Source organism: Lepisosteus oculatus, chromosome 19, assembly GCF_040954835.1.
Source record: "Lepisosteus oculatus isolate fLepOcu1 chromosome 19, fLepOcu1.hap2, whole genome shotgun sequence".
Taxonomy (NCBI): domain Eukaryota; kingdom Metazoa; phylum Chordata; class Actinopteri; order Semionotiformes; family Lepisosteidae; genus Lepisosteus; species Lepisosteus oculatus.
Window position 1 is genome coordinate 7,451,588 of NC_090714.1, and position 26,323 is coordinate 7,477,910.

A 26,323-nucleotide genomic window follows, 5' to 3' on the forward strand; every position below is an offset into this window, starting at 1 on the left:
AGCTCTAATAACTTAATTTGCATCATCAACTCTGTCATTTGTGTTGTGTTAATGATGTTTAACCTACAGCCGTGAACAGACAAGCAGCAGGCACAGAGCGTTACTGCACAGTGGATTCACCCTGGAGCCAAATCACACTTGAGCAGATTCATTTGACAGACTGATGCATCTTCAGCATTTTTTGTAAAAAAAAAGGAGCATTAATTGGATTGAGCAGTTAAAACCTGTGTTTGGCTTACCAAGGTCATCATTCCTAGAAGATTGACAGGAAAAATACCTTTTAGGGGTCTTAAGCCACAAAAAAAAAAAGCTATGTACCAACTGAAGTTCTCCCCCCTCCTTCACTTCAGCATTGCTGAAACCTTCAAAGTGAAAGGCTGTTTTCAAAGGTAGTGTGGTATAGGCGACTGTAAGAGTGCAGTGATTGCAGAGTGTCCTGTGCGATGCCTCAGAGGCTGGGGCTAAATCAATCAATTCCCATCTTCTGTCAAATGTCATTGTACAGAGCTCATCCAAAGAGTATAGAACCACAGGACCACCTCTTGCTTATAACTGCTATACTGCTAAATGAAAATCGTAAATCATGAAGAAGTGATGGTAACCTTTAGGAGGCAGGATTTACTTGTTCCATTAAGTGCACCTCTTGACTTAATGTATTTTAAGGAGCATGTAACAGGGTCTTTGTGCTGGAACTGAAGGAGCTGTAGAGAGCACTACAGTCTACGAGCCACGAAAAGGAAGCTAATCTTTATTCTGCGATTTGGTACCTCAAATCAGTCCCGGCAGCCTTTAGATTGTTATATGTGAAAAAGAAACACAGGGCCTTGCCAGTGGCAAACGTTCCTACATACAGTGTTATTCTTTACCAGCAGTGGTTATCATGCAAATTTTATGTAGGGGTTCACTCACGCATAGGGAAGTAATTGCAACAGGAAATTAAGAAAAAGTAACCTTTGAAAAGCCACAGCCAGCGCATCAGAATTCTTGCCACACACGCCAACCAGAGTAGAAACAAGCAAGAGAAGGACCTGACAGGTTAAACTGTTGATGACAATACACATATGGAAAATCTTAAGATCTGAATACCTGCCAGAACACACCCTGGAAGCGAGGCATGAAAACCACATTACTTGTTGCCAAGTGTTATCAAGATGGCAAACATGGAACGGTGTTGGGGTGGTAGTCTGCTCTGACAGCCTTACCCTTCTTGGGTCTTGGCATTATCCCATCTTAGGGCATGGTCTTCCTTTCATTCTTAAACCTATATGAATATCAGCCATGTGTTCGTTTCCTCCGAGCTCCCGGGGGGGGTGTCTCACCTGCCTTACATGTGCACCCTGTGGGGACTTGTCTTCCTGGCCAGGGTGGAGGTCTGCCCACTACAGGCTCAGGTTGCAGTGACCCTCTCCAGCAGTAAATACTATTCTCAAACTGGATGGACGTTTAATGTGATCTGTCGCAGCAGTTTAGTTTCGGCTTTAGATTACCTATTATGTTAAAGCATTGTTACATTAATGAAAAAAGTGACTGGCTGTATTGTCCTATATTTTTTAACTGAAGTAAAAAAAACTCAAAAGGAAATATATCTTTCCTGGGTCAGTGTACCAGCAGTTCCATGGTTGTCACCCAACTCAAATGGGACCATGGCATAGTTTATTAACAGCAGTTAAAATCCAAATTATGCACAACTTCAGTAAGAATAAAAAAAAACCTGAAAAACTAGCATGAGAAAAACAGCTTTAGATTCAAGCACATTTGTTAAAACAACCCATGTTGGATATACAGTGGTGTGAAAAAGTGTTTGCCCCTTTCCTGATTTATTTTTTTGCATGTTTGTCACACTGAAATGTTTCAGATCAAACAAATTGAAATATTAGACAAAGATAACACAAGTAACACAAGGTTTTTATTAAGGGAAAAAAAATCCAAACCTACATGGCCCTGTGTGAAAAAGTGATTGCCCCCCAAAGTTATTTGTCTAATATTTCAATTTGTTTGATCTGAATCATTCAGTGTGACAAACATGCAAAAAAATAAGAAATCAGGAAGGGGGCAAACACTTTTTCACACCACTGTAGATGAATAACATTCAATTTAAATAAGCCAACAGATAAAATGATTACCATAATAATAGCTAAGTTGTTTTCACCTAGTCCATTATTTCTACAATCAGCATGCCTACTCAGAGGACTAAAAAGGAATAATTTTTATGTTCCACTGAAAGATTTTACAACAGAAATCAGAAAAAGCAGGCAGACAACCACACAAGCTCTGGGATATGCCTGACAATTAGAAACACCCTATTAATTCCCAGTCTCATTGCTATGTGACAAAACAGCCCAATTGTTCCATATATTTTTCATTGCCTAGATTAAATACGAAGGAGGTGAGCATTCAATACTGCAAACAAGGACAAATTAGGTTTACTTCATGCTCATCCCATATCATGACTCCTACACCTGTCTTGGATTTATACTCACCATTTACAATGTGTCAATCAGAGTCTGGATGAAGTACTGCCTGTCAGCAAGGTGGTCTTAAGGGAACCTGCATTTCCTAAGGCCATATTCAAATTTACTTGCCCTGGCATAGCAGTGATTGTGGGTGGGCTCTTCAATAGTCAGCTGCATCTTGGAGATGGTCTCAAACCTCACTCCTTGACACCATGGCTACCTGTTGAAACCTTAAATACCCTAATTTACCTCTGTTGCCAATAGGTTTAGAAAACAGTTCTGGGACACCTGAAATGATGCACTAAGATTTGTGGTTTGGAATCACTCCCCCTGTACAAGAATGTTTTTTAAAATAAAGTTAAGCAAACCGTTCACTTAACTAAAACGTGGTATTCAAACAGTGGGATTGGGAAACTAAGGCTTCAAATAGTTGAGCTACCCGTGCTGAGAGGTAGAATAAGCGCAGACTAGTTTTACTTCAGCGGCCATGGGGGGTTTTCAGTAGAGCAGAAATCCACCGAAATCAGAAATTTAGCAAGCAAATGCAATTCAGACCCATTTTGTTCTGAAACATTAGGACTGGGTAATTACATCTATTTTTGTGCTTATATTTAAACTTCACAGTTATAAACAAAAACACCAGGAAAATCTGAGTGTTTCAAAAATCTAAACTCCTTGAAAAAGAAGCCCTATTCAGAATCACGTCAATTCTTTGAAATTAAAATACAACTCAATGCCCCTGGGGAAATGATTTGCAAGCTCTCTACAGTTGGGTACAGTTAGCTGGGAAGAACCTGCAAACTCAGTTAAACCTACCATTTACATGACTATCTGGAAGAGAGAAAAAAAAGTGTTCTGTACATACTATAATAGGAAGAGATTTGGATTAGTCAGAACGGGTGTCCCAAAGTGCTGTATAGGGTTCGAGCATGCAATCTCAAACCACTCCATCTGCTCTAACCACAGTAGAAAAGGACTGCTGGGTGTAGTGTAAAAAAAAAATGAACAGCTACCTCTAACTGTCTTTTAAATCAGTGAAGCATAAAAGGCAGAAAAAAAAAGAGCCTCCTATTCCACAAGGGTACCCTAGTCAAGCATTTATTAAGGACTGGGAGCAGCAAGCCGTTTCAAAACGGCATGACTCATCCTGCACACCTGACAGTTGACTTCAAGGAGGTGAGCAGCTTATGCACCATTCAGAAATTCACCCCGAGCAGAGGGGTGAAGAAGCTGGGCAGGCAATGTCGGAGCACCTGCTCACAGCTCTCAAGCTGGGATATGACGACTTCTCCACACTCAAGCTGGACACAGGGGGTCTTAAGGGACTCGCAGGCTTAAGTCTTTTCAGCAAATTCCCCAGACTGTCCAATATGGTCCAGGAATTCTATTCCTGACAGTGGTTGGCACAATATGAAAGCTGAAAGATACAAACAAGGACAGAACTATCTACTTCCCTGCTCCAAGTGCCTTGTGCACCAGAGGGAGAGACTAGATAGAAGCAGAACTATAGGAAAAGACTTACACAGAAGTGTAAGGGGGGGGAGGAATCAGAAAAGGCATATCACCAATCTTCACACCCCACATGCTTGCTTATTAACCAAGACTCTTGGAATACCTGATGAAAGAAGCTCCACTGGAAGTATGAACTGCACCCAACAAAACAAGTGGCAAGCAACAGTATTCAATGCATTCTGGACCAAGAGCCTTGTAGTGGTTAGTCACCAAAGAAACCAAAAAAGTCAGCTTTGTATAAACAGTTTTATTATCTCTAGACACGAACAAAACACCATATAAACACGAAGTCTGATGCAGAAGTAAGCTAGTCTGCCTTTGATTCAATGAGGCCATTTCTTTTTTGCAGCACAACATACTCAAGTTGCCAAGGCAGCAAAATGCTATTATATATTACAACATGCTGAATACAAGGCCTGCATCAGATGGAAAGTAATCTATAGACACTAGTGTATTCATAGAAAGTATAAAAGTTATAATTTTACAGCAGTTGAAATACTGACATATTAAAATAAAAGCAAGTTTTACATCATTAAAACCATGGAAAATACAAAGACTGAAGGAATAGACCCTGTGTGAAAGAAATTAAGCCAAATTGAGCCAAAAACAAGAAAAAAAGGGACAGTCGTACCCCCAGATTGTGCTGTTGCACTTGCGCCTATAGAGAACTAAAAAAAAAAAATACAGTAAGCTACCCTCACCCTCCCAACAGCATTTTGCCAGAGAGGTCTTGTCTTCCAAAATCTGATGATCGGACTGAACTCTGGTATTTAGCAATGTAGCATGTATACCCCTCAAAGAATGTCACAAGGTAACTGGTTTAAAAAAGAAATCACCTTTAAGATGAGTGGCAAACGGTAAATGGCACTGAAAAAGTATTTCAGCTTTTAAATAAGTCCTGTAGCGAGTGGAGTCTGCAAAGTGATGCATGGGGTACATTTTAAAAGAAAGAAAGGAGAGAAAAAAAAATTGCCAAACCAAATCCTTCCATTTTGTTCACAGGTCTTGACGTTTATGAAGGAGAAAATTTTTTGGCTTGTGCTCGAACCCTCTTTTCATATTCTACTCTGTTTTGGCTGAAAGGGAAAGAAGAAAACCATCAATAGCACAAAGAACTCAAAACCAAGTTGACAGCATCGCAGGACAACACGAATCTGGATTCAGTTAAGTAAGTCTCCTTGCACATGCAGTGATGCTTTGCTGCCACCTACTGAGCAGTAACAGTAATGACATGAACAGAGCAATACGATTAGGACAAGAAGCAATGCACCTTTCAATAAATTCTAGATATTCTATCGGCTTTTAAATACTTTACATTAAAAGCAATTGTAAAACTTCACATGATTATCACCTTTATTGGATATGAAATTAAAAATGGAACTTGGCAGCCTCAGCTTCTATGAAACCACTGTTCACATAAGAACTGAAACTCTTAAATTTCTGAAAAGCTAGGACCAGTCTAAACAGCAATCCAATAAATGAGTCAGGTCATTAAAAGCACAAAAAACCCATGGACAGTGCTTCAGCAAAAGGAATAGAAACCCCTGGTATAAGTAGAGATGCTATTAAGTACAAATACACCTCTCAGAGCTAAATAGCTCAAGCAGGGTTTAAAAAAAATAATTTTACATTATTCACTCTTGCGAAGCCCTTCTTGCAGAGATGTGGGATGGCAAAGGGCAGCTCCCAGCAGCAGAACTCTACAGCCCTTTGCCTCTGAGCTGGCACTCAGGCCATTACGCCTGCATTTCTGCTCTACCTATACTACCTGCCTGCACTACCAATTGGTCTCATCGGGCGAGAGATTTTTCTGGTAGCTTACACATTATAAAACTAAGGGTTCACAAAACGGTAAAAACCCCAAGTGCAATTACAAAGTTGGAAACCGTGGTTTCTGCAAAGGAACAAGTAATAGGTTTATTCCATGCTGAAAAGAGAAAAAAGAAAAACACATTGGTTCGGCTGTGGAGCTTCTTCAGGTGTGGAAGAAGCCTCCGCATGCTGATGTGCTACCCACCTTAACTAACAAGTTTTGTGCTTTGAAGGGACACCTACGTTTTCCTACTAAACTTACTCTTCAAACTAAATGAAGACTAGAAGGTACGGTATTTCACTCCACATGTCCAACAGACTCAAACAGCATACAGCTTATACATTCAAAGAGGCTTGTGCGAATGTCAAGCATTTTATCACATGTAAACAGCCAGACCAGGGGTAAAAAAGCTGGTCTCTTTGAATTTCCAGAGATAACCGACCAGGAACACCACAAACATGACTTACTTGTATGAATGTTAAACAATAGACTGGCATCTCGGTATGGCACTTAATGAGTCTCACAACATCAGTATTGAAGAGCGTCTAAATATCAATTTAGAACACTTGGCTCTGTAAACATTCACTGGACAGATAAAAGCAACTCACCAGTAAATTGTATACGCCTCTGCTTGGGCAGGATCCTGGATATTTGGCTCATTCAGAAGTTCCTGAATTCCTAACAAGATCTAGGAATTGAAAAAACTGGTATTAAAAAAACTGGCCGCCAATAGGTAGTTTTCAGTTACCCAGAACCCCCAAACTACACTCACTCTATTAAATGGCATTTGCAAAAGAAAATTAGAGGACTTTTCTCACTAATAAAAAAAGTTGGCAATAGACATGGTTTTTGTTGCAACAGTTTGAGAAGGTTGGACTGAATTCAAGATTGATGGCCTGCAAGAGACCATCTGTTGACATTGAGCATTCCTTAAAGGCTACTGCAGACATGGGCCTGGATTAACAAGATTAAACCAGAACTTCAAAAACACAGGGAGCAACTTGACTCGCCTGGAGCTTTCTAAAACCCCACAGGGATCTTACCAATGGAAACCGGCCTTCAACTTCTGCAGTTCCGATTGCCAATATGAGCTATTCCCCACCTTCTCCCTTCATCATAAACCTACCTGCTTAATAGTGATTGCTGGCCTCCAGTCCTTGTCTTCCTCTAAAATAGATAGACAAACTGTGCCAGAAGGATACACGTTTGGATGGAATAGTGGAGGCTCAAATTTACCTAGGAAATGAAGATTTGAGAGTGTTCATTACCCACTGGACTAAAGCCCCAGTTGAAATAGGCCAGTATTCTATCATTTCCTGCAGTCTTCACACTGGGCAAAAGGCAGAACTGGCTTGAATTACATACAGAAATCACTCTTGCTGGAAATGTTGGTGTAAACCGACTGTTTCATACACAAGTACTGTAGCAGAAACTAAAAGGAATTCAGGGACTGTCCAAAACAATTCTACCTTTTTGCAGTCATCTGCTTCTCATTATTTTTAAACGAAGCATTAAAGTGCACAACTCCACTCTCTACAGGGGAGGCTGGATTTAAGGTAGTCTCGCTCGCAAAACCATTTGGTTCCTTGCTCCAATTTAAAATCAGTCTCTTGGAAAAAAGACTGAGAAAACGAGCACAGATGTTCCAGCGCTGCTCTTCAGTGAGAGCCAGTTTCCCCAGACTTAAATGTTTTAATACTCCAGAGTAAAAGATAATGAGACCCGACTCAAATTAAAATTCAATTCCCATCATATCAATGAAGGGAGTGACTGCTGAACAGTACAGCATGCAAATCAGTGGGAACTGATATTGCAGACAGAGGACAATATACAGAATAAAAAAAGAGTTCTTACACTTTGGAGGAGAAGACGGATAATCATCCTTGAAAAGCATCCGAAGCTTAAACAAGCCTCCTTCCCATGGGGTCTGAGAGAGAATGTCAAATATAGCGATTAACATTTAGAATACTATCTTCCGTGGGGGGAGAAAAATATGCACAGTTAAATGTAAAACTTAGAATATCCCGAATCATTATGCATGTGCCTCAAAATGGTTATTCACACCAAAAAAAAAAAGTAATGCAAGAATATTCAGGACCATCCTCCCAAAACGCACGGCTGTTTCAAGAACAAAAACCATAACAGATACTCTACTTTGGGCGTGTTGAAAGCAAAATACAAACCAACCTCCACACACACACAAAAAAAAAACTTTAAATGAAGCAAAAGGCAAGCCATACCCCTTTCTTGCCAGGAATGGCGCACTCCCAGTTCATTAGATTCATCGTCCCATCAGGATTCTTTGTTGGCACAGCCACAAAGCCCTGCGAAAGAAAAGACATTTGACATTTCACGTCCCTTTATAAAAAAGGGAAAACTCATCGCTTTATTATTAAGTCTCACATTACACTGTGCAAATTCAACATTCAATCTTGCAAAACTATCCAATAGAGTTTTGGTATGAAAGCTCACACCACCATTAAGGTACTGCATTTACCAGGTCAAGAAAGACGAGCTGAAGATTCCAGCTCATCTTCAGTAACACTATAAAGACTACCGGCACCAGCATTATCTACCGCAAGCAGAGAAATGTCAAAAATTAGTTTACCTACAGAACTGTGACAGGCTCCATAAGCCCCGAAGACTATTTGCTGCACCTTGGAGGTGAAATCCAGTGCACAAGACAGGAGCACAAATCTTCCCCCTCAATACTAAACTGCAAAAAAACTGAGCTGCAAAGATCCCTTAATATCTAAATGTACTGTCAGGGCTAACAATATGTCAAATGGCAGCTCTGCAGGTAGATGTGCTTCTACTATATATACACTCTCCCCCATACAGGAGTCCCTCTTGGAGAGCACACATTTTACATAAACCATACTAATTCTGAAGCCTACAATAGAAATAACCTATTTCAAAATTTAAATTTGAGACAACTGTCAACTTAAGTCTTCTAAAAACATGCTTCATAATTCATCAGCTGACTTTAACCCCCTTCCACAACTTCACAAGATGTACACTGCATTCCCTTTCATCCAAAGGCATGCTGCACTAATCAGGGCATCAGGGTCCACCCTAAAGCTACCCTGCTGGTCCCAGATTATCATATGCTTCCCTGGAATTTGGAGAGGACTTAATTGCACCCTTAGTGTTGATGGGACACTGCTCTTTAACACTGTGTGGCAAGAGGTGTCTAAAACACACTGAGCAGCAAGCTCGTGCTAATGCACTATGCTGAAATACTCTCCCCTCAGGTGTGAAATGTAATTGGTGGAGAACTCAAGAGTTACTTCATCTACAACAATTTGAAAGCAAGCTTCAGGACGTGCTCTTTGCTAGAGCAGGACATCCAAGTTTGTCATGGCCAATATGCAGATTTGAAGCACCCAAGTACTACAAAATTATAAAGCACTTTAATAAATATCACCCATAAAAAACCCTCCAGACAAGGTTACTGGAGTTCTACTCACAAAGGGATGGTCTTTTCGCCAGGCCTTTCTCTCCTGTGCCAGACGGCTTAAGGCTATACCAGACATGACTTCAGGATCCCTGAAAGCAAAAGATTTGAGATAGCAAGGTTTTAAAAACCTGAATAACTCATTGGAAGCAAACACCCAATTAAAAAAAAAAAAAGAGGCAGTTTCTCATTTTACAGGACCAATCAGTTAGGCAGTGCCATCTAGTGACAACACTGCTTCTCCAGGTGTAGGTAGAGAAATGCTGAACATGGTAGTAAACAAGTTTATTCTCCTTCAGTTAATCTCTAGTTTAGAGCAAGGCCCAGTATTTGTTTTTTATATATACACCTTGTAAAGCCAGCTTCATTTTTGGAAAAGCTGTAAAAAGGCTGAAGCTTAAAATGCAACAAACTGCATTTTGTATAATAAGTGGCACACACAGCAGCACCTCACAGGATGTGAGGATAGGTTGAAATTCACAGCAACCCAAACAGGCATCAACTCCAGTTCTGGCTCTTGGGGAGGGTGGCCTGCAAACAGCCTACCAGGGAGGTAAAGACTCAAAGTCAACCCACCACTACCCAAATCTCAGTGCAGGACCCTTTCCGGACAACAATTAAGATTTAAAAATCATACAAATTCAGCTGATAAATACTAATGGTTTTACTGGTTAACCAAGCCAGATCTTGAAGAAACCAGTATTGGACTTCGTACAGGTCTGGAATTAACTGCTGTATAAAGTCATCACTTCAGCACCCCTAAATTTACTAGGGCTCTAGGAAGGTTCCACCCCCTCACACATCAACTGTCAAACTTTAATGGTCACAATCTTGATTACAAACGAGCTTTTCTAAAATGCCATGGTGATATTCTACAGATGCTTAAGGTCTTTAAATGTTAAAATACAGAAGCTAGCATTTATAGTCAGGCTGCAGCAGTTGCCCTCAGTAGACACCAGATGCTGTGGCTACTGACAAGCACAGCTTTTAACATGTTATATTCGCCATTAACAAATAAACATTGAAGATAATTTTTTTCCCCCCCAATCCACTGTCCAAATGAAGCAAACTAACAGTTCAGATCCATTAGTCTAAACTGACACCCAGATAGAGGGAGCTCAGATTCATTGTGCCAGGGGTGGTCACGACAGTAAGGGATTATACTGGTGTCCCACACTTGTTAACTGTAGTCATCCATCAATAATTTTACTGGCTGCCTTCACTATCCACGCGGTTTTTATTCAGCGAGATATGTTTGCCAAATCAGGCTACCGCAGTGAACTAGGGCAGATTCAACAGAAGTCCTGTAGAATAGAGTCCTTGTTGAACTACCCACATTGAGAGTGGAAAGAACAGTCACTGTATACTACAACATATGGCATCGGGTTCTCCTTAAAAGTCATCAACAACTGATTAAATTGAAGACACTAGCCATTCAAATCTTATATCTTGCTAGACTGGGCATCAAAACATCCCAACAGGAGATCAGAATTGCAGATGAAAGTCCTAAGAAGAAATGTCACCTGGAATATGCACAAATTGCACTGCTACTTAAATTTGTAATGTAAGCTATTACACACTGGGAGTCTTCCACACCTGCCAAAAAAAAAACTATTTCCAATCATGATCCTACAGCAGCAGTGCACAGGCAGCATATTGCAAGCAGCTGGCTGGAGTTTATCAGCTCCCTATCACTGAATTGGTTTCATTCCTCCACACTCCTCCCACTGAAAGCTGGTGTGTGGTGAGCATAATGGTGTACTTTAGCTGCTGTCGCATCATCCAGGTCGTAGTGGAGGGGATGCCCTTTACCTGTATAGCACTTTGAGTGGAGTGTAAAATGTATAAAAGAGTAAGGAACTGTTACCTAGTTACAGCAACAATATAGTACTACAGGCTACAGGTGGTGAAGTGCTGGCAACTAGACTACCAAGACTAAGTTAACTGGTTAACCCAGTCTAATGAAAGAGGCAGAGCATGGAAAGTGTGGAAGGCAGTCAGCAAACACTAAAGTTTGGCCAAGATCACCCCCCCAGATCTGGAACCATTACAGGATAAGAAGAGAAACTCGGATCTATCAGAGTGGTATCACTTTGTGGCAAGTGCCCCAGTGCAATCCAGAGATTTTTCCCTCCCCCCTTTAAAAGCAAAGAGGATTTATAAGTCTTGGGTCAGAAAAAGCAACCCCCATCACCCCCCAAATCTGATGTTCGTGCAACGGCTGTCTTCTCTGCAAGCCAGACGCTTTCGGAAGTGTCCAATTTAAGAGAAAGGCTCATAATGGTGCATAGTCCTCAGTCTGCTACTACAAAAAGCACGCCAAGGGTGAAGATGGTGACGGTCAAAGGTACGTTGATACGATTTCGTACATAGCGCCAAGTCACAAGCGAAGACTAAGAACTGGAGGCCCACCTGCACCCGTGTACACTATCGCAACTCCAGTGAATTTTTGCCTTGTATAGCTTAGGCAGTCTACAGGAACTAAAAGCTTTTAAAGCCTAGCATTTACGTTCCTTGTTGCACAATAATTGCCAAAACATTACACATGAAGATCTAAACCTGCTTCGACCCCCTCGCTTCATTAGAGCCACGTGACTCGGCAGGCCAAAAGTAAAAGGACAACCTCACAAAGGCATCGGCTATGTGCCCTGATGTCGGCAAACAGAACTTGGACGCACTCTGAAGACCCTCATTGGGCACCACCATTCTGCTAAACACATTTTGGATGAAAGAGATCCTGTGTGGATCACAGCATTGATGACGGAAAGGAACTCTAGTTCCCATTGCAGAAAACCTCCAAAACAGATGTAAACAAAGATGGTATGTTGCCTGTGCTGGGGCACCTTGTATTGCCTTTAATATTCAACACGGAGAAGAAAAATTGTGGGAGCAGAAAACAAACACCGAGCCGTTTTCAAAGTCGTCTCTCCACATCCTCCCGATTGTGACTGTGAGGGGTCTGGGCTCCAGTCGAGAGACTGTTGCTGACTGGGGCCGCTAAAGAACTTCCCACAAGCCCAAAGATACAGAACAGCACAGGAAAGTAGTTCAGGTGGGGAGCTGCGTCAGCATGCGCAGGCTGCAAGAGGAACAAGTAATAGGTTTATTCCATGCTGAAAAAAAAAGAAAAAAACGTTTCGGCTGTGGGGCCTTCTTCAGGTGACGGCACAGGAAAGAAGAGCATTTACTCTTCCTCTTTAAGCAAGATAGAAAGGTATGAGGAAAAGTATTTTATTTACAGCCTCAAACAGACCACAGACGCAGAAGTCCCAAGATGCAGCCTGCAGGGGCTTCTCGGGCCCACGATTCAGGGCTGGACATCTGTCTGACCACAGAGGCCTGTCGCTTATAGAGGAGTCCCCATCGACACTGGTCAGAGCCGGAGAACCTCGCCCAGCAGTTCGGGACAGGATGGGCTATTTGAGAGCCGCTGATCACGTCTGAACAGCATGTTTCTGAAGGATGAAGCAAAAGCCAGCACCAAAATTCCACCATCATATCCTCAGGGACCCCGGAGCTGTGAGGCAGCAGTGCGAAGAATCACGCCGCCCCACAGAGTAACGGAGACTACAGGTTGAGTCAAGTGTCAAGATAGCCGAGCGCTGTTTTACCCATGTTAACAACGTGTAGAGCGGAAGTTGGAGAGATGACAAGGGAGACGGGAATGAGAAAGTGAAACGGACAACTTTCCTTCAATCTTGTTCAACAACACTTAAGCGACACCGATTTAAAGCGTTCGCTGCCAACTTAACTTAAAGTGCAGGAGGAGTCAGGTCTTCAACGCAAAACTTTCTGAGCTCGAAGGTTCCGGAATCTGAATGTGGGGTTTAGATGAGCCCGAAACGGACAGCTACCCTTACAACTCGGGGAAAAAAAAAAAAAAGATGTAGGCAGAGAAGAAGTGAGGAGGACCAAAATGCTTTGAACTCGTCACATCCCATAAAACTCCGGGTTCACCTAGCGCCATCAGACGGCTTGCGGGGATAGGGGTGCAAAGAGACGAGCACTACACAAGTCGAACTGGACAGGGGGGGGTAATTCACGCCTTGGTTCCGATCCACTCTTCAAATGATAAACCGTCTTACTGGAGAAAGAGGATCGCCACGCTTGCATCGATTCAAAAGGCAGAACCCCCGTTATAGTCCAAGCTCCCTGGTCAATCCTGTATTAAATGCTTCGCTCTGTGTGTCCCTGATGCAAATCTCCCACCCGGTCCCCGGTTTTGACGGCCCCGGGGTGCGATACCACTGCAGACACGGCACCGGTGCATCGCGTCTGTCTCGGTCTCCCCCTCCAGACGGAGCCGTGGAGCGGGAGAGACGCACACTACAGTTATGTGAAATCGCGCTGGTCCGTTGCTGTGATCAATCAGTACGTTTAACCCCCACGGCTGGGTTTTTAAAGCACCTTCATGGGCGTTTAATGAATAAGAGAGGAAAACGCGGATGGCTACTAGTTTGATTCCCCCATAACCCGCGCAGGACAAAGGACTAGGCTGTTCCCTAGCCCAGGCGTCCATTCACACACCAACACAAAAACACACTCGGGCTACAGCGCTTCGGGGATCGTCTTTAAATACTAACCGATGCGCTCCCATCAAACTTCTTACCTTAATAATTATACAAATGCCTACGGTTTTCTGAAACGTTTGGATTTTCTGAAGAATCGTATCTTAACTCGGGACAAAACCAACGAAGTTTCCCTCCTGAAAAAAAGCTCCGAATTTCACCCAGGCTAAATAGGACCTCTTGTTAACCCGCCGCCCGCCTGAAAACAATCAACGAAGATTCCTGATTTTCGTATCTCGGAGCTGGTCTTAATTGACGCGCTTTGGCGTCAAGACTCACCAATTATAAATTTGTCATTTGTATTCTTACTGAATCTATTCAAATAAGTCAAGAAGCCGGACTTACTAAAGACAAACGTCACACTCTGTATTAGAACGGTTCAGGAAATGCGAGAAAATGCTAACATAATCTTATTTAATTGTAAAAGAGCCGTATATTCCACATTTTTAAAATATTTTATGCGCAAAAATATTGTCCTTGCAGGCACCTCTTTAGATACCTATATATTTAAAGGAGCCGCGTTCTCTTTTCAAGGGACTATCAATAAAAAGTGAAATAATTGAGCCCGGAAAAAAGAGGATTCCGTTTCTATCTTACCTTTTAGGCAAATTGTGTTGGGGTGTCTGAACAGCTTTGTGCTTGTACATTTGTCTGCTATGTAGCTCTTTTACTTGTATATTTTTCTAGTACAAACCACTTACATTACATTACTCATCTTGTCTAATTCTGTGGTGTCTAGCTCTTGTCCTGAAAGGTCTGTGTGTCTGCAGGTTTTCATTCCATCTAATCTCTGAACAACCAAAACCTACTCTTTGTTAGCTTAAATGAACCAGTTTAAACAGTTTCTCCCTGAAAAACAGTTTTTCCAGGTGCTGGCCCTTTAAGAAATATTCCAGGGCGAGGACTGAAATCCCTGGTCTAATTCACACATTCACCTTCTCATTCAGGTAACATTATCTATGATATAGTTATACAGATAGCATAAAAAACAGTGTCTACCCATAGTAGTTTAAAACCAAGACGTAAGATTTCCTCAAGGCAGTGGTGTGCAGCTGTCTGAAAGTTCGTGCACCACCTCTGCTCTCAATGGCCCAGCCAAGACTAACGTAATTGAATGTAAGGACTGAATATCCTTAGCTTAACTGAATGTTTCCATTCCTTTTCCTGTTGCCATTTTGTTAATCAAATTGCCATTTCCATTATCTTACTGTACATGCAATACAAGGCAGGCTAATTGGTGTTTAATTACATAGTACAGTTTTTTTTAACGGGTTCACCCTTTCTATGGATGGATACTACAGTAGCAACTTTCCAGTTTATGGGTACGACCTCTGTCCTGAGGAACTGCCTGCAAATAACATCACTCAGTTTAGGATAGTAGGTTCATAGTATTACTACTTTTGTAATTATGCTACTGAATATAGTACCTGTAACATATATGCCTCTTCTATGTTAATAGCATTTAACACATAACATGCTGTAGTGAAATAATTATTTAATACATTAACCACTTCCCTTTCACCATCTAAAAACGTTTTTTTATGTGAAAGACAGAGATATTTATGTGAAAGCCATGAAGTCAGATATGTTTAGCTAATTATGTATTCTAAATGGTTGCTGGTTAGCAGCATAATGTTTGCAACTTGTTTCATTTATTAATCTTTATTTTATAGTTGCATGATGTAGTAGCTAAAACGCAAGACCAAATGTTGCAGCTCTGAAGTTATTTTGAGATGATCCCTTAGGCTCTAAGGCCCAGAGGTCTGTCTGGGGACTGTGCTTTGCATTTTTATTTTTTCAAGGGTGTAGTTGAACCAGTTCATATTTACTAACTGATTTACATAAAGTCCTCATCAGTTTCTGTCTTTCATCCACTACGGTTTCACAGAAAACACGCTTACTACACAAATACAGTCTCTTGGGAGATGTCACAAGATGACTGCCTCTGTTTTCTATTGTCAGGAACGAAAAAAAGAGCAGCTCCAATCTTCTTTGGTTTGACATCTTTATTGTTGTACAGAGCAGTAGGAGAAAGAGTGGCACCAAGAGGGCAGCAGCAGTAAAACGGTCTCAAATGCTGGATTCAGTAGAGTTGTTTCTGAACCCTGTTTGTTTACTGCACTGACCTTTTATACTATTTTCTTACTTCTTACTGTGGAGCTTTGCTGTGTGTGTACTTGACTATAAAAGGAAAAAGGCCATGTAATTAGTGAGTGTTGGCAGTACAATCTCTTCTGTGTCCGCATGGTTTAATAAGATCCAGTCTCTCAGCATTTGGGCACCCTCCTCATACCCCCCGCAGCTGTGGTCTGGGGACAAAGTTGTATTTCCGACAGTGTTCCCTCATGATAACCTCACGTCGGGTGAGTAATATTCCTGGGAGTTAATCACTTCTGGCTCGTCTGAACTGTTGATCAGCCAAGACAATCTGCTAATGTCTCTGCAGGGGGTGGTCCATTTTGTTACCTGGAATTAATTGCTTAATTAGCCCAATTAATTTGTGCTGCAGATAACTTTAATAGGAACAAGAAGTAGGTTTATTCCATGCTGAAAAGAGAAGAAAGAAAACACAACGTTTCGGCTGTGGAGCCTTCTTCAGGTGACGGCTCCACGGCCGAAACGTTGTTTTCTTTCTTCTCTTTTCAGCATGGAATAAACCTACTTCTTGTTCCTTTGCAGCTTATGCATGCCAACGCAGCTACCCACCTAGGTAACTTTAATAGGCAACTATTAGCTGTAGCACAGATTTGCAATCACCTGGAGCCCAGGTAAAACCCAGTTTGATCCAGTTTGATTCTTTTCTTTTCCCCACGTCTATGTTTCAACAGTTATGTAACTTCAATGACAAAGCTCCTCCTTGTCTGAGGTGTTGACACTTGGCTTAGTTATTTTAGAACGCCTTCAGACAGGTTAAGTCTGGAAATTACTCTCTTCTTTGTAAATTGAGCATGACGTCTTGTCTGAAGTGATGTTGCAGCTCAAATCTGATAATATATTTTCTAACCGCTTTATCCAACACAGGGTCATGGGGGAGCCAGAGCCTGTTCTGGTAATGTATACACCCTGGACTGGATTCCAGTCCATCGCAGGGCAGACACACAGACATGCACACACTCCCAATAGGGCCAGTTTTCCCAGGAGCTAATTACCCTACAAGCATGTCTTTGGACTGTGCTCCTGAGAAAACCCGTAGGGGGAATACACAAACTCCATGCAGATAGCAGCCTGGGCATCAAACCCAGGGCACCAGCCCTGTGAGGCAGCAACGGGGACCACTGTGCCACCATGGGCCCAGGAAAACACTTTATTAAATGCCTCTATGGTCATGTACAATATTCAGTCCATAAGTACATGAAGTGTATTTTAAATGTCGTTTTACTATCCAGAAGTTCTCTGTTTGCCTCTGGTTGATAAGATGTCATTTACATTCACCCAAGAGGCTTTCTAATCACCAGTTGGGCTACATGATCGGTATTCAGAGAGTCAGAACAAACTAAGACAAACGTCAATAAGCTGGACTAATTTAGATATGTGGATCTAATAATTTGAAACTCCAAGAAGTATAATATTTTTAACCGGAATGTATCTTTAAAATAAAGTCTCCGATACTGTTCTAAGACAGGCTAGTTTGCAATTGCAATTTTCCTGCAATTTCCCTCACAGGATCAATAAAGTATCTATCTATCTAGTTTTACCCCACTTATGACACATGGTTGCATTACTGACCAGCCTTTGCTGAGGAAAGCCTTGCAGGTCACCATTAAATTTACTGAACAAACCATTTGCTACCATGGTCAAATCTGAAGATTTCCCATAATTGACTTGCTAGTGACCCATAAACCCTGCAGGACTGGGGCTCTCTGGCAGCAGGGCTGCAATCCAGCTCTTTATAAGAGGAACAACAGGCAGAGACTGAGACAGTGGTGTGGAATTACACCCAAAGGCCTGCAGTCAGAATCCCCCCTAAAAGGATGTTGGCGTTGGTTTCCATAAGGTTCAATTCACACATTTACGACTATCACATTTTTAATTCACACATTTATAAGAATTCAAACATGAATAACTAAAACCTATCATGTTATGAGAAATCACGTTTGTCTACACTGTCCCAATATCAGGAAGTTTTAGAATATTTCTTCTGTATTTTGTAGGCTAGTATTTTGTTTAATGATCTAATGGTTTTGAAAGTATCTGTTTTTGACTCAATTTTGCTAAGGCTTTTTAAGTTTTTGTTACCAACTCATGTAAGGGTATGAATGACTTTCTAAGTTTCACCCTCACGTGATTGTGTTCGAATCTTGTCAGCATTTGCCCTTGGAATGGTGTGGAAACCTCCTGTACCTCCTTATAATTACGTTGACATGGTAAATTAGCTCAGTTCCAGCAATTGGGTTTTAAACTTTTAATTTTCTGGCTTTTGCAGATTTTATGTAAGTATATATTCAGGTAAGAGCAGCACAGTTTTCTCCCTCTCTCTTAGATAAACGTGATGTTCAATCTGCTTCATGAAAAGCAGGCCTTGGTTATGTCCTAGCACTTAAAATCTAGTTATTTTAAGACTGCAGATGGTTTTCTTGGCTAATCTATAACGAGCTGATTGGTAATTATATCTTCGTTTGCCTTTTTTAAAAATATGTTCGGAAATGTTGATTTGGTCTGCCTAGGTCCCGTTATAGTTCTGATTGTGTTGCTCCTTTCTTTTAGCTTCTTGCAGAATGTTATGAGCCTAATTGCCCAAAAAAGAAACCCCTGGCCACCAAGACACACCTGTCAGCCAATTGCCCCAATATTCTGTGAAATTGATGCAGGAGGGCAAATCAATTTATGTCAGTTCTGAAGGGCAGGGTTTCTCACTTCTGCTTCTGGGAACCCCCACACCTGCTGGTATTTGTTCTACCTGAGCAATTAAGTAATAGAACCTTATATAGACCTAATAATAGGTTTAATTTAAGCTCTTTAATTGTTTACACTTCTTAAACATGTCAGAAGTTGCCTTTTAACTATTGTGTAAGTAACTTAATTGTTAAGTAACTGCAACCTTTGCATAGAGAAAAAACCTTGTCAATGTTCTGAGCAAGCAGCTGCCGAGCTCAGCTCCAGTGAAAACAGCAGGCGTTTGGGTTCCCAGCAGCAGGACTGGGAACCCCTGCCCTTGGGTTGGGTTGGCCTTGTTTCCCTTAACTGTGCCGATGCTTGAAAGTCAAGCAGCCCCCCCCTTCCCTGAAGGAGTCTGTGTCGGCTCCTGTCTTTGCAACAGCACTTGCAGATCAAGATGCCATTATCTTAGAGACTGATGTTTCATCACAAATGAAATATTAATCTATAAGAAGGGCATTTTCTCCCACAGATATCTTGAAAAGCAAACTCTACATGTGAAAAAGTTGTCCAAATGCCTCAAGAAATGCTTTAATGGCTCATTGGACTATTTTTGGTCAATTCCACTACCTAGGGTTGGACACTAGGTGGAGCCCTTACAAAGTATTCAAGACTTGCCCAGTCACTACTCTTACAGATAGGTATGTTCTCCAGGATATGCAAGATAGTGAAGAGGGCACTTATTCACAGGTGGCTCCTGAAGATGCTAAATAAGAGTCGAGAATAGAGTTATTAAGCATCACAAACTTTATGCATTCAGGCACACGGATGAAAATGCAACACATTTTGCAAAGTGAAAGTCCAGAACCTCTCGAATGTTGCTCACACCAAAACAACCACCTATTACTTATTACCACGGTGATTAAGATTGTACCTAAATGAACAGTTCATAAAAGGATATCCTCTTAATCAGATATTACATAAGAAAACTCTGTTAATGAACATCTGCAAACATCCATCTTCGCTAAATCAGAGAGTATACTTAACCGGAATAAAGAGCTTTTCTTTCCTGGGTTCAAGCCAAGATTACACGAGTGGAGTACTAGGACTGAAAATCAACCTCCCAAACAAACACTTGACAGCTAAATAAAGAGACTGTGGAAGGCTGATTTTCTGCCATTGCCCAGCTTTGCATTCTTTAGTCCTGTTGTAAGGGAGACCTGACTGGACATGCTGTAGGGAGAGGCAGTAGAATGTCACTTTACAGGCTCTGCACCCCCTGCAGTTAAATCCCAACTCTTACACCGCATGCATTTTCACTCTTTTCAAGGGATACTGTAATGCGCATTAACCAGTCTGACCCAGGTTGGGCTGACTCAACCGGTGAGGGATGGTAACTGTGACAGTGTCGACAGTGTGGACACAGCAGTTAAGTCAGTGACACAAAACAAGACACTGACGCACATCTCCCAGCTTCAAGTAACATGCATATGGCTGCCTGCTCACTGAGGTATCAGTTTCTCAGTGTAGGATGAGCATCAGAGAAGACATATTCCAACAAAGCATGATTAAATCCCTCCCAATGCTGCACTAGAACTCAAAACAGTCCAGATTCAAGTTCCACAGATGTCAGGATCCTCTTTTCTCGCTGTCCATGCTGACAAGTTGCCAACTCGACCTACCCTCTTAATAACCACAACCACCTCCCCTGCCAGAATGCGATACTACTACTTTAGCTTTCTTCCATGCAGAGTTATGTTGCCACAGCAGACGCATAGTCATGAGCTACTGTGTGATATTTGTAACGATGAGCCCATCTGTGGTCAAAAATACCAAATGTGCCCAGTTGAAAACAGCTGCTGCTTGTCAAGTGGCAGTAAAGTGTGGCTGGAGTTAGTCAGTGGTTTCCTGTCCCTTTGAATAGGAGGGTGCAGATGGTTTTCTGCACCGTATCCTAAACATACACATACCAGAACACCAGAAACACAAATATAGGTTGAAACAGGGCAGCACATCTTTGTGCTTTTAATCAAGGTTCCAATGTGGGGTAATCGACCTCCATTCTATAATCAAAAGCACAAACCTGTTGACGTGGTTGTCGCCTGTCGAGTCGGTCACAAGTGAAGAAGCCCAGCTTTTAGTACTGATAACGCAGTCATTTAGGAAGTTAGAAAAACAAGGGACACAAAACCACACCGGACAGTGATGATAAAAAACCCCAGCAAAATGCGTTTACGTGCTCGGAGAAAGGTCAGTTTTGCCCCTTTGAGTGCATACTTTCAACAATACTGGTAGCCCAGCATCTTGGTATTCTTTGACCCTCCACAAAAAATAAAAATCTGCAGTAAAAGATTCAAAAAAGAACAAATGATACAGAACTGTTAACTGGGTAGGTCACAGACCACGTTTATTAGGGGCACAACGCCCAGGCATATCATAAGAAAGGTTACAAACAAGGGGAGACCGGTCAGCCCTTCTAGCCCGTTCCCCAATGTTATTATATATATATATTATATAAACCTATATAATATATATTAACAAATACAAAAAAATAATAAGAGAATAGACTCAAAACAGTAGTGACATGACAAACCGGTGCAAAAAAAGTTGTTCTACTAGGGCTTATTCTTTAAAAAAAAAAAAAAAATGTAACTTAAACAGATTAAAAGATGATATTCACTATGTCAAGTCTTTTAACAAGTAAACACATTTCTAAATAGCTTGAATGTTAACCTACAGCAGCCTTTGAGAGAAATGAACTTCTTCAAACAGTATATACTGTAGATTGTTTCCATAATATTTTTTTGCTACATTAGGCAACATACAGGCCAAACAGAAGATTCACCATGTTGTACTAAAATTCCTAAAATCTAACAACGTCCAGTTGATCTGACAGGACGTGGGGTAGCAGGAAAGTCCCTTGAGGTAGCACTAGAGACATTACGACTGACAGCGTGGCAAGCCAGGGGTTCGGAGGTATCTGTGATTGAGGGAGAGAGCAGATCCTGTTGGATTTCCAAAAAGCATCATTAAGAACGGAGCATCTAATCTACGTGTTAACTGGATCCAGGTTTAGTATAATTTCCCTGCTGAATTAAAATGCACTGATACCACGAAAGCCATCTTCACAAATGATACCCCTTTTGCGACTTTATAAGCCACTGAATGTGTCTAAACCCCCCACACTAAACCCCCTTCTTCCTAACTTACTAAAAAAAACCCTTTTGAAGAGTAAGTCTCAGGAAGGGGGGAGAAAATTGCTATCAGGACGTGTAACTACGCAGATGAAGAACACAGAATTTGTTATTTACAAGCTGCGATCAAAGCCCACTGGCTTCAGGAGACCTAGGGTGCCAATTGGCTAGGTTAAATACAAATCAGCAACTACACTAAAGGTAGAAGGAAGGATGTACAAGGTTACTGGAAGGCTTCAAAACGTGACCGCAATGTAAACATCACTGACCTCTTGGGCAGACAGGCCAGCTGTGTTGTCACTGAATCTTTTTACAGATTAGAACTTGCACTCCACAATTAAAAGCCCTTTTTTAGATGTAAAAAAACAGCATGCGCACACACACACTAGTTCCAGGCATCACATCAACCTCATTCTACACATATCCAAAACAGAAATTGTGAAACTTCTTACTTCTGGAAAATTAAGTGCTGCCAAAAGTATTACTCCTGCTATTTTCCCTGACCAGTATTCAATGTCTAGTTTATATACTAGAGCATCTAAAGTGGATTTGGTCATAAGAATTAAACATTTAGACGTATAAAAAGCTCCTCAACTGAATTCTCATATTAATAAATCTACTTTTATTATACAGCAGTTTTACTCGTATAGATTAGGCCAGAGCAGAAAAGAACTAATAAAATATTTTAGTTCAGTGCTTAAACTTGCATATTTACAAACTGTGCTCAAGTCATGTGCCAAGCTGTATAATAACAATTAAAAAAAAATATACAGCAAGGCTTGCGCTATTTTTTTTGCTTTACGCTGATGTGTTCAGAGGAGTGTGTGTGCGCCCAGTATATACTGACACACTTGTTTCAGAGGATGTGTGATTGTGTGTAACAAAGCAAATTCAGCTTTTACAGTCTGTTGTTTAAAGCACTCAGTTTTACAGCTAAAACAGTCTTTAACAGTCACCATTTGTTAACTCTGTACTTCAGGTCAGCTCTACCTTTCCAGATGGGTTAAGAATCAAATGCCAAAATCGGACACAGTAGGCAAAACAGACCCACCATCAATCAGGAACTTTAAACACTACAGAGGCCATTGTGTAAAGCGAACAAACCCAAAAAAAGTCTAGCGTATCTAGAACGCCCGTCCCAAAGGACATCCCTTGTTATCGCCATCGGAAGAAAGACAAGGTTTAGCCCCACTGTTTTGTTCTTGCTAATAAAACAGGAGATAGATGTTAAGTTGAAATAGATACACATATAAAATCCTTGGTTTTCCGGCCCGGCAAGTGTTTATTAAACTATTTAAGTTCTAAAAAATGATAATTCAAAGAACAACATGACCTACATTTCAATCAAAACACTCAACCCTAACTCTTCAACCAGCATAGCTCTCAAAAAACCAAGCTACTGTTAAAAAAAAAAAAATCAACTTCAAATTCAGGAAGCCAAGATCTGCATTTCTTCACGATGTTTCTCTTCTGAAGCTCACATAGGTCTGAAATATCTTCAGAATGTTCTTTAAACCTTGAACACAGCTGCTTTTCAAATTGTCATTTATTGGAAATGCACCGATTCCATTTGAGGTTTTTAATCTATGAAACAAAATCACACTTTATCGAAGCATCTGTTTTTTTTTTTAAGTTAAATTGAAAAAGGAGACAGTTGGTCTCCCTCAAAGGGGGGTGCATTCTGATATGTAATACTTTTTTTACTGCCTGAAAAATCTTAAACCCAAACTGTCTCTTCCCAAGAAAATTAAAACCACTTTTTATTTTGAGCTTCAGGTCTGACATTATAAATATATATCTATGTACACATTACAAAAATCCCTTACAAGACCTCTCAGAAGTAACGGGGTTAAAAAAAAGCCTAAGAAAGTGGGGAAACACCTGAGTAAAACACTGGGCCAAGAGTGACTGCAGGACCGTCTTTTTCTTAGTTTTGCGAACTTCGACATGCACATCGCCAAGCGGTACAAGCTTCAAGAAACAAAGTGATAACTTCAGTCATTATTCTCCCCCTTTACTTTTAAAAATGCAGTCCAGTTTACTTATATAGGCAACGAGTCGCCAAACTGACTCGCTATACACATAATTTTTATAAAATGACAAAAAAAAGCATGTAGGCCGCAAGCAGTCTCTCCTGTTTGCGCTCCCTTGTTTGTCAGGTACTCTTCGTCAGCGGCGATGTGTCTGTCTTTCTGCTTGGAACGCAGCTGAGTACAATAGTTTAGGGTTCAATACTGTCTCTTCACATTCTCGATCCTCTCTCCTGAAGAATCTGCAAGACAGAACAAAACGAACCAAAAAATAAGACTCACACAGCTTTGTGTTATTTTATCAACATCTCCTCACACATAGCCAGTAGCTGTGGCCTGGGAGTTCTCCTACAGCATGGAAGTGAATTGCTGCACAGGCATTGTGTTAAAAGAGTTTTTCCACATGTAAGAGAGAATATGAGACACAGCCTCTCGGTAATACACAGAATATGGCTTTGGATGTGGTTTAAAACTGACATATCTGCTTCAATAAGGGATTAAATAAAAACACACAAGCTGGTGCTGAGCTGCAAAGGAGCAAACAACTGAATGCAATACTATCGTTTTGGCTTTGGGGTCCCATGAATCTCCAATGATGCAACATTTTGCTGCAATTCAAGCTTAATTTTCCTTCCAGCCTCTTTCCCAGGAATGTCTAACTAAATAAGGACAAGACTGCAGCTTTCTCAAAACCACAGGAGCAGAAACCCAAGGCCAGCCTTGAACTTAACCCTCCTGGACATCAATAAGGTCAGCCTCGAGGAGGTAGGTTCTGGTCCTGGAAGGTCACAGTCCAGCAGGTTTTGTAGACTGCCAGAGAGCAGGTGACCACTTTGTCAAGTTATGTGTTTAGTAAGGTAAATTTTGAGATCGCCTGGAATGAAAGTTGCATTCCATAACAAGTCCTGACTGGTGAACAATTTACATGCTGATCAACAGTTATCAAATTATAATGTCTTGTTACTTAAGTGAAACCAGAAATCTGCTCCCCGTTCGCTGGAGAGTAAAGAAACTGGAACGATCAATCAACTAGAAATCAATTAGCCTAACAGGGGCTCAGCTGGAACAACGAACAGAACAGAGAGGATCCCACAGGACGAGGGCTGAGAACCACACCTGTCAACAGCAAATGCTAGAGAACACTTCACTGTGTTCTTCACTTGCTGTGTGCCGTCTCTTGTTCATCCAGTTCTTCACTTGCTGTGTGCCGTCTCTTGTTCATCCAGTTCTTCACTTGCTGTGTGCCGTCTCTTGTTCATCCAGTTCACTTGCTGTGTGCCGTCTCTTGTTCAGATTGTGCTTTGTGGAAAAATTGACATGGCATCTGGCACTGGCGTATTCAGGATCCCTGCACTGGTAAAAACCCTTGAATGGATCAAAGTGCTATCTGATGGGGATCTAACGATTCTCCAAGCATTTACACATTCACCTTGGACAATATGCTGCTAATTATTTGAAGTTGAGAACTTCGTTAGATTTCCACCACAAGGTTTCCTGTTAAATACAGACGTATCTGGGCCTGAGTATTTCTAAGGTCAAGGCCAGCTGTGTACATCATTCCTCTACTGCCAGTGAAAGGACACAAAATGCAATGGACATGCTACGACACCTACAAATGAAAATCTAAATCAAACCATTATATGTGTAATAATCATTTAATTGCAACCTTACATTGTTGCAATATGCCCATTTTAAATATTTTATCTGGTTGACAATATTATAAACTTGTCAACTGTCAGCAATTAATTGCTCCATGAGAGCGGCTAGGCCTTTTTGTTTGAAACAAACTCATGAGACTTGGAGGCTCCCCAAGTGGAGTCCAAAACCCAAGAACTAATTAATTCTCATGGTCCCATGTTGAGGAATCTGTTGTTCGTTTGCCAAACCCAAACTGAAACAGGTGCTCAAGGAAAGGGTTTTTGGACCAGTAAGGACAAGTGAAAGCTGCTGACAGGAGAACATTACATATTGAAGCCATTCTCCATTCCTATCAGAGCCAATAGAAAGGGCACATTTTCCATGGAGAGATGGCAGGAATCAATGAATGACAGCAAGTTTTGTAAACGGTCTTTTCCCCACAAACGGAATTTGTCTGCCATTAGCAATCAAAGAAACTGGCAGGTCTGTGTGCCATCGTAACTCGGCGATGAAAACCAACAGCTCCTGTGAGAAACAACTGTCTTCACGCCCTCACACATCACTGCTTCACTGTACAGATGTTCTTCTCATTTGTGTGACTGGAGACATTCCGGTCAGGGGAAAACACATCCTACATCCAGTGAGTCAGCATTATGTTAAACTGAATCGGCTACAGTGATCTCTTAACCTTATGTTGTTATGGGGATAGAAACATGGCTGGATGTTAGATTAACGGCACATACTCAGAACAATGCTGGAGAGCCACTGTAAAGAACCGTCTGAACGGAACGGTTTGCTCACAATTTCACGTCACTTTTTACCGCTTATCCAAATCAGGGTCAT

General features: G+C 41.3%; 2 protein-coding genes across 3 annotated transcripts in view; both read right to left on the minus strand.

Moving 5' to 3' along the window:
* Positions 1–4,197: 4,197 nt before the first annotated feature.
* ube2ia (ubiquitin-conjugating enzyme E2Ia) lies at positions 4,198–13,984 on the minus strand. Its single transcript, XM_006637066.3, has 7 exons — positions 13,845–13,984; positions 9,249–9,327; positions 8,019–8,102; positions 7,633–7,705; positions 6,905–7,014; positions 6,387–6,466; positions 4,198–5,041 (listed from the first exon to the last, which is right to left on the minus strand). The coding sequence occupies exons 2-7, from the start codon at positions 9,312–9,314 to the stop codon at positions 4,978–4,980; spliced, it is 477 nt and encodes a 158-aa protein (XP_006637129.1). The 5' UTR covers positions 9,315–9,327; positions 13,845–13,984; the 3' UTR covers positions 4,198–4,977.
* Positions 13,985–20,999: 7,015 nt separating this feature from the next.
* The window catches only part of LOC102684869 (BTB/POZ domain-containing protein KCTD5), a 47,748-nt gene continuing 42,424 nt past the window's right edge, over positions 21,000–26,323 (minus strand). For both annotated transcript variants that reach the window (XM_015360036.2, XM_006637067.3), the window contains one exon: positions 21,000–24,084. In XM_015360036.2, the coding sequence (XP_015215522.1) occupies positions 24,055–24,084 (30 nt within the window). In that variant the 3' untranslated portion in view covers positions 21,000–24,054. The remainder of the gene's footprint in view (positions 24,085–26,323) is intronic.

Coding starts and splice junctions, on each gene's coding strand:
- ube2ia (XM_006637066.3), bottom strand. CDS start 9,314: ATGTCTGGTATAGCCTTAAGCCGTCTGGCACAGGAGAGAAAGGCCTGG. Junction 8,103..9,248: donor GGCGAAAAGACCATCCCTTT/GTGAGTAGAACT, acceptor TTTCTTTCGCAG/GGCTTTGTGGCTGTGCCAAC. Junction 7,015..7,632: donor TCCGTCTTCTCCTCCAAAGT/GTAAGAACTCTT, acceptor TTCATTTCCTAG/GTAAATTTGAGCCTCCACTA.